The sequence below is a fragment of the Phalaenopsis equestris genome, unplaced genomic scaffold, assembly GCF_001263595.1.
Source record: "Phalaenopsis equestris unplaced genomic scaffold, ASM126359v1 Scaffold000458, whole genome shotgun sequence".
Taxonomy (NCBI): domain Eukaryota; kingdom Viridiplantae; phylum Streptophyta; class Magnoliopsida; order Asparagales; family Orchidaceae; genus Phalaenopsis; species Phalaenopsis equestris.
In genome coordinates, this window is record NW_018164899.1 from 13,833 (window position 1) to 23,078 (window position 9,246).

The 9,246-nt window shown below is 33.0% G+C and overlaps 1 protein-coding gene across 2 annotated transcripts in view; it reads left to right on the forward strand.

Annotated features, from left to right (window-relative positions):
* LOC110027872 (putative D-cysteine desulfhydrase 1, mitochondrial) overlaps nt 1-9,246 on the forward strand; it is a 68,357-nt gene that overhangs the window by 5,198 nt on the left and 53,913 nt on the right. For both annotated transcript variants that reach the window (XR_002294383.1, XM_020729490.1), the window contains exons 2-5: nt 2,415-2,480; nt 2,615-2,809; nt 2,975-3,085; nt 4,499-4,590. Coding sequence is in view for 1 of the 2 variants with exons in the window: in XM_020729490.1 (XP_020585149.1) it covers nt 2,415-2,480; nt 2,615-2,809; nt 2,975-3,085; nt 4,499-4,590 (464 nt within the window). In the remaining variant the exon portion in view is untranslated. The remainder of the gene's footprint in view (nt 1-2,414; nt 2,481-2,614; nt 2,810-2,974; nt 3,086-4,498; nt 4,591-9,246) is intronic.

Sequence of the window (9,246 nt, forward strand, 5' to 3'; positions counted from 1 at the left end):
TTTATTTGTATCTTTTAAGTTTCTCCATCTAATTCTGCAATGATGAGTCCTAGTATTTTTTATTTTACAATTCTTAATCTTAAAATCTAAAACTAATAAACGATGTTGGGTATTTAAATTTTCACTTGGAATGACTTTACAATCATTACAATCACGACGATCTCTTCTTCTCATAAGAAAATAATCAATTTGTGTTTTATTAGATCCACTCTTATAAGTAATAAGATGTTCATCCCTTTTCTTGAATAAAATATTAGTAATAACAAAATCAAATGCTAAAGCAAAATCTAAAATAGCTTTACCTTCTTCATTAGTTACTCCAAAACCGTAGCCACCATGAATATTTCTGAAATCTTCTACCACTCTACCGACATGTCCATTTAAATCTCCTCCAATAAAAATTCTTTCTTCAAGAGGTATCATTTGTATTAAGTCTTCTAAGTCATTCCAAAATTTATCTTTAGACTCTGTATCTAAACCTACTTGAGGAGCATAAACACTTATAATATTAAAAATCTTAGTATCAATGATAATCTTAAGGGCTATAATTCTATCACCAACTCTATTAATTTTTACAACATTATCTTTCAAACTCTTATCTATAATTACACCTACACCATTTCTAGTGCGACTTTTACCAGAATACCAAAGTTTAAAATCTAAATTGTCAATCTCCTTAGCCTTTTCTCCAACTCACTTAGTTTCTTGAATGCATAAGATATTAATTTTCCTATGAATCATAATATCAACTAATTCCATTAATTTGAGAGTGCCTATATTCCAAGATCCTATCCTAATATTAGTTTCATTAGTTTCATGGACTAACTTCTTTACCCGCATTCGCCCGTAATGTGGGAACCCTTGCTTATTTAACACTACACCTGGGCGTCGGTGTAGCGGCCCTTGCACACGTTTCACTGTATTCAGGCTATACAGCGCGTCGCTTCCAGGGGACGCCCTAGCACTTACACAATGATCAAAATGATTCATGTCATGATTTTTTTCGACAAGTTTTACGCTGGCTGTCGACTACCTAATGCAACCCTCCACAAGCAAGTAAAATATCGATCAATATATAGAATCTAATTGGGAAGGGATGGTTGATGATAGGTGATTAACTTAAAGATTCTTTAACTTTATAGGTGGGACTTGGCTACATAGAGGAGTAAAAAGGATAATGCAGTTGCAAGATCTTGTGCAAAAGCTGAGTGTGAAAGAATTGCTAGAAATTTACAAAGTTTGTGGTTAAGATTTCACTTCCAGGACCTAGGTTATTCCCAAAAGTAACTGATTCACCCATAATGTAACAACAAAAGAACACGTGAGATAGCCCTTTATCCAGTCCAAAATGACCATGCAAAAACACATATACGGAAAAAAATAAAAGCAAAGCAAATCAGTACCATATACAGAAATATATGGGAGGGATCTTCCAAATCATCATACTTAATGAACAAGTTGGGATTTCTTTAGTCTTAACTTCAAAACTATATTGAGTTTTGATATCGATAATGCCACTGAGTTTTGATTAGTGTCGCCCAAGGCAAGTAGAGTGTGCTTTTAATCGGAAATATGCTGATATTCTTTGGTGATCTGAAAGCAATTATGAATAGGAGTGCATTTTAGAGTAGCAATCCTCAGCCACATACATTTTCTACATTCTAGCTATTAATAGACGTCCCATTCTCATTTGATTATCTTGAAGATGAAGGAAAAATGAATTATCATGTAGTACTAATCTCTTAGGATTAACTTTCAGAAAGATACTTTTTGGGCAGATTATTGGCTCAGACATTACTTCAAGTCTTACGAAGCAGCTTAATCAGGTTTTTTAGTAGACTTTGTTGCAGCAGGGCTAGGAACAACTAGTTCATAAACATCTTGGTCTTCCTGATCAATGTAGGGGCTGAGATGGCCTTCACAGTCTGCTCTAATTCTCAATTTTATCCTTGTCTTCCATTATTCAAGATTTGTTAAATAGGGAGATAATAGCCTTCTAAACTTTATTTTCTGTTTGAGTAGAAAGCAATTACGGCACTTTAATAGCTTAATGGGTTTACCTGATAATCAAGTTTGTTTTGTTTCATGTGCATGGTTTTTAGAGATTAAGGGACTGTTTGGAATCAATTTTATTTTTTATTTTTATTTTATTTTTTTATATATTGATTTGATACAAAACATGTTTGGTAAGTCACAATCAAACAAGGCTGTTTTAAAACATTCAAAACATATAAAAATTATTTTGTGTGTTTACAGAAAGATGATAACTTGTTTATAAAAAAATTAAAACATATAAAAAATGCACTAAATAAATATATTTTTAAAATAAAAAAGAAAGAAAAAAGAAAAATAAAAACCAAAGTTGATCCCAAATAAGCTCGAATTTTACTGATTTTTGTTTTTGTTACCTACAGTTTCCTACTCCAATTCATAAATTGAGCGTTCCTAATCTACCCAGCGATACAGAAATCTGGATAAAGGTACATTTTAGAGTGGATTCTTAAGCTTTTCTTTCTGTCAACCACTTGCTAATTTGTATTTGAAATTTCCATCATTTATAGTGGAATTTATTTTAATAATAAATTTTGACTAACTGAGAATCCAAAACACATAGCGTGATGATCTGTCAGGAATGCAATTGAGTGGTAACAAAGTCAGGAAGCTGGAATTCTTATTGGCAGATGCAGTGGCACATGGTGCAGACTGTGTAATCACGGTTGGAGGCATTCAGAGCAACCACTGTCGTGCAACTGCTGTGGCTGCTAGATATCTGAATATAGACTGTTATCTAATACTTCGCACCTCAAAGGTAATTTAAACCATCTTAATCAACTAGATCTCTCTCTCTCTCCCTTTCTCCAACATTGCAATCAGCTTTCTACCCTTAAGTGTTATGCAACATATTGTGTCATTTTATTTGCCACATTTCTATTCAAGAACATCCAGAGAAACTTTCTGGCATGATATTTTCCAGATTCTGGTGGACAGAGATCCTGGTCTGACTGGCAATCTCCTTGTTGAGAGATTAGTTGGAGCAAAAGTTGAACTTGTTTCAAAGGAAGAATATGCAAGTATCGGCAGTGTGGTGTGTAATCTTTTGATCTGCATTCTTATTTTTAGTATAATATTTTAGTTTTTAATGGATAACTAGTTATTGTTCTTGTCATTTTTATACACGAAATCGGCCCTGGACTGTATTCAAATGGATCTGTTATTCTAGTTCAGATGCATTTAAATTCATGTGTTGTGAACCATTTTTTGCCACAATGGCGTGTGCAGTATTATGGCTTGCTCTCAGTGCTTGAGTTTTATCTTATACACTTCTATACTCATGTGGAATGGTGTGCCTGTGATCTTGTAAGTTATCATGAAGACTTCTTTTGCACCCTGGAGAAATTGCCTTTTGAAGAAAAAAAATAATGTTACAGTAATTAAAAAGAAACACTTGTATTTTCACTTTCGTTATTAGTTGCAAGCAGGTATAGATACTAATATTAAAACGTGTTGTTTGTATATTGCCATCCCTTAAAAATAATTGTCTACAATTTGAAGTTTATTTGTATTTTCTGAAGATAAATACGACTAAATGACTTTTCATTCTTACTATAATTTTTATAATCATCTTGTTTATATTTGTTGTTTCTTGCATTTAAAATGTGTCAAGCTTTGGTCTTAAAAATTGGGGGGCAGGGTAAAGGCAATGATACGTGACATGGAAGAAAACTAGGGACTTTCATTTTATTTATTTTGTTGGAGATAGTGTTCAACTGGTGCGGGAAGCTGAGTCTAAGGAGGAGGAGATAGAAGAGCACCTCTTACATTCATATGCATAGCAAGCATCAGTTGTGATAGCTGCAAAGATGGATAGAGGTCACTGAGAGGTGGAGGAAAGGGTGATATGGAGGACGAGGGATATGGTGGAATTAACTTGGGGACCTAGTGAACCTACTTTTTAAAACATTCGTCTAATCGTCTTTTCATTGCCATTTCTCATGGTTCGATTTATGACTAAGGCATGTATGATTTCTGTAAAATTAATGGACCAAGTTGGTCTGTCCTTAAAAATTAGAGTCAGAGACTATCACGTAATGTAGTCGAAAAGGGGAATAATGCTGCAATTTACCCTAACTAATGGATGTAGAAATGGCAGCTTTTCTATGCAAGCCTTCAAATCTTTAGAATACATAGAAGGACTCAGTTGAATTGTTGATTGCTTTGACACTGTATTAAACGGGTAATAATGGTGATTATTATTCTATTATTATTTTAGATTGTTCTTACCTGCATCTAATAATTTCTTCTTTATTTGATCTGGCTCCACTCGGTTTCTAATATTGTGCTTTAATGTGTAACTTTGTTAATATGCACGATCTTGGAAGGAAATATATCACATCGAAGATTGTTTTTATTATGCGTGAGTTGGTTCTTATATCTTGCATTTCATTTGCTGATTTTTTGTAGTTGAGATTTACCAAATGATGCTTCTGATTCTGTGTAGGCTCTTGCTGATCTGCTAAAAGAGCGACTGATAAGTGAAGGGAGGAAACCATATGTTATTCCAGTTGGAGGATCGAATTCCCTAGGAAGTTGGTGAGTTGACGTTGAAGTAGTTTTATGTTTTCTGCTTTCATATAATCTATCTTTCAAGTTATTGGTATTCTTATGGAAGGTATGTTCAAACTTTTTTCTTCCGACCTTCAGTAGTTGAGGATCAAGTTTTACTATTAAATGAAAAAAGTTTTTCAAACTCTTGGCACTTTCCAACAAGATTCTGGGTGTGACTGTGAAGTAGGAATTCAGCTATTTAATTTATTCCTCAGTTGGATGATTCTTATATTACTTCAAGTTAATCAAATATGAATACTTTTTTATTTAGTTTTAAACTTTATGTTCTTAAAGGTTGCTTCTAGCACTCTTGATTTGCCTTCGTTTGGAAAAGGGAATGGATAAGGTTGCAATAATCATACTGCTTGGAGTTGTATTCGCAAATTGCAACAAAAATATGGTTATCTTGGCTGGACTTACAGCTAATTGTAAAGGGAAATTGCTTAAAACTCTTGCAAATATGAAGCTCAATATCAAGATTGTTTAGATTTTGGAAATGCTCTCATATGTATTTACTAATATTTATGAGGATTCTGAATTTTTTTCAAGCGTTAACTTGATAATAGTTCATGTTAATACACACAATATCTTATTGCAGTTGAGGTTTATAAGCTATCATTCAAATGGCACTTCATTGTGTATGTTATAATGCGATGATAAGGTTGTATGTATAGTGTCATGCCCCACGACAACCTCTCCTCTATGTTATAGCAGGTTGTAATGGAGATGTAATTTAGCTGATCGAATATACTTAAATACTTGTTCTAGTATTCTACTTATCGAAATAGAAAGGGTGATAAACGTAATAACTTAGAAACAAAACATCATATAATATATTATTACAATTTGTGCATATTCGGTAACATCAACCAGTCAAATTTAGCAGAATTAATCCAAAATATTCTAATTATATGTCTATGGAGCATTTAATGCACATTAGGATTCTTTTACAAAGCATAAACTTCATCTTTTATTTACATCTTTACAAGAAAATTATTATTTGCAGAAATAAGGCTGATTCTTACTCACCCTTACCTTTATCTTTTCCTTCTGTTGAAATAAAATTTACCATAATTTATGTTGAGTTTAGAAGCTCAAAAAGATACACAACTCTATTATAGAATTCAAATAGTCTAAGAAATAAATAAAAATAACATAGAATAATCTAATTTTAAATAATCACTGTAAAATAAAATCATTTGAACAACAATTGATCTGATAATAAATAAAATAATTTTAAAAATAAAATTTAAAAGAGTATTAAATTTATAATCATAAAAATACTATTTTTTAACATACACACAAGTGATATTATGTTAGTTTAAATTTTTCATAATTTTTTCTCTGTTTTCTTTCAATTATTACTTGGCATAAAAGGGAATATTTCTCTCAGATTTCGATCATATAATGCTTGTGATAATAAATTTATTACCCATTATATTAGGGCCCACTTTTGTCACCCTACCTGTATAGATTTATTAAGCATTTTAGTTTGAAGACCCTTTTACTTTCATATGGACTCCACTTTGTCATCCTATCCGTACAGGCTTTATATTCATATATGAGCTTATTTTTATCACTTTATCTATACATGTTATCATATTCTTTTATGGACTCACCTTTGTGGCCCTACCTTTACAAGTATCATAAATATGTCATTGCTAGTCTATTCCCAATAACATTATATTTCTTAAACACAATAAATTTTTATCATTGAACATTGAAATAAACATACAATTCATTTTAAAGTATGTTGAATAATTGTATATACAAATGAGCAATTTATAAATACTAGATGTCTTTATTTAAAAGTGCTAGCAATTAAAATATTTATATAATCATGATATACATAATTAATAATCAAGAGATTCAACAAAAACAACAAGCCTTTATCTACTAAGTGGGGTTGGCTACTTGAATCTTTTTTTTTTCACGGTGTTCTATTGAATGTCATACTTTCATTTAATTCTAATAAATTAATATCACATTGTATACAACATGCTTAGGTCTTTTTAGCCCTACATTTACTTTTCTTAACATAAGTTGAATCTAAATTATCGACTCTCCTGACTGGATCATCAGTTGGTTGACTTTTAATGTGACCAAACCATCTAAGACGACTCTCTTTAATCTTGTCTGCCATTGGAGACAAAAATTATGTAATTGAGAGATTGTATTATCAAAATTTATGTGTGATCATCTACACTTAGGTAGTAAATTGTAAAGTTGTTTTCTATAAAATAAGAGATTTTTATTGCATTGTCCCCATGTGTCTAATTTACATATAAATACATATGCAAAAGATAAAAGAAAAAAATATTTTTTTAATTACAATTTGTATATATGGAAATTTACATATAAAACACCAAATTCTTATGCATTTACCTATCTTACACCCGAACTCTTATTTTTACAAAATAAGCACCCTGCCTAAGGATGAAAATGTGGATTTCCCTGTTGGGAGAGTGGTTGGGTGCTCGGTTTGTAAAAAAATGAGAGTTTGGTTGTGAGATAGGTAAATGCATAAGAATTGGGTGCTGTGTACGTAAATTCATCTTATGTATATTACCCGAATGATGATTTACTGCTTTGAATCAAACGCCCCTAAACTTCATTCATTTATAAAAAACCTAAACTAAATAAATTTCAACTATTAAACTCTATTCCTAGTTATCAAATCAAATTAAACCAATATAATATTGAAATAACCTGTTACATCCGAATTACTTTTCATACAAATTCATATGCTTATCAAGCTCAAATCAAAGTTATTGTACTGAAGAAATTTTAAATGATAGGAAAATTAAAAAAATAATTAAAAAAAATTCAGAATCTTAGGCTATTCCACCTTTTCTTCTCTCTTCTCTTCTTCTCCCCTCTTTTTTCTTTCTTTCCTCCTATTTCTGTCTCCTAGAGCTCACAAAAATCGGGAAAATCAGGGATGGAAAATAGGATAGTTAATTATTAAGCTTTTTTCTTTCTTTCCACCTTTTCTTCTCTCTTCTCTTCTTCTCCCCCCTTAATTAGCCATCTCACGCATCCAAATCCCTATCAGCTGTTGAATGCAGGTTTCAAAGGAAAATTTTGAATTTCCACAACTGCTGCTATAGTACAAGAAACAATACAATTAAAATAAAACATTATGAAAATTTTATTCAAATGGAAACTAACTCATTATTTTCTCATCTTTGATAATTAGCACATGCTTTCGTGTGTGAAAATGATCTATTTGAAATTCAAATGCAATGGACTGATTTTTTATAATTCTAGTATGAGTTAAATTTATTTAGTGTATTTTTCATTTATACCTTATAAAACATCACATAGCCAAAACAATGTTGCTAGAAGGATGCGGCTTTGTGGCACATGTTGAGGAAATAATTATGAAAGCTGGTTGTAGGTTACAACTTTGTTGGCAGAAGGGCCAACCTTCATGCTTTCTTCTCAGGAGTTCTACCAGTGCTGCTAATTTTTATGCTCCTAGAGCCTGTAATCATTTGTTAGGATTTAGAATTTCTTTGAGTTCGTCACAATTAGTTTTTAGGTATTGTAAATATTGCCAGAAAGTGACCAAATACATCTTTCTTCCTCCGCCTTTATTGTGTGGTGATTTATTATGTTATTTGTCATTCCCTCTCTTTGGGCCTTAGGGCTTTTTGTGTACTAACCATGGAGTCACTGTATATTAATTATTCTTCTCTAGGGTTTTTTTTCATGAAAGCTCGAATAATGCACCTTTGTTTCTCAATGTTGACATCTCTTAATGCGGGGCAGACAAATAACACAGCGAGCACGGCATAGTGAGAGCAGCGAGCACAGCGTAGTGAGAGCAGCGAGCTTCTCCCATAATTTCCTTCGTGAAGTCCAGACTCCGGATGGCCAATCGGCTTTCACACGGGGGATTGGTGCCTCCTTTCCATAGGGGAATTCAATCCTAGTTTTCTAGAGCTTATATATGTGATTCTTGTTTTTAGATTTGTAGTTTTTGCTTGAGATTTTTGTCAGGGTAGTCTTCGACGTCTCATTTTTCTCTTCTAGGGTTGTATCCGACGAAAAAATGGTGTTTCAGCTGTAGCTCGTCCTAAGTTGGTTTGTATCCTTCTACTTGTTGCTGCCCCTTCCAACCCCTTTACTGTTGTTGCCACCCTTCTTGTCCACCCGCTGCTTGTCGATGCCTCTTCCAATCCACTTGCAGCTTGCGGCCACCCCTTCCTTGCTTGCTGCCACCCTTTCCCATTCTCTCCTGCTTATTGTCCAGCCGTTGGACAACCTTACATCCCTACACCCTTTGCTGCTGCCACCTTCCCATCTCCCTTCCAGCAGCCCCGTAGCTATCCATTTGCATGCCAGACTTCCTCTAGCTTCTCCTAGACCACTCTACCACCTACAATTCATTCTCAGTTTCCACCGCCTCGAGCAGCACCTTCAAACCTCACCCTAGTGGGTATTTGTGTTTGTTGTTGTTTTTTCTATTTTTAGATTCTGTGATTGTAACCCTATTTGCTTTTGAGTAATAACGCTTTATATATTATGGTTTGGGTTAATTCCGGTATAATTTGGTATCAAAGCTATTCTATCCTTAGTCTTATCATAATGTTTTTAGCACCCGTCATATCCTAAAACTAACTCGACGCCCCCGCC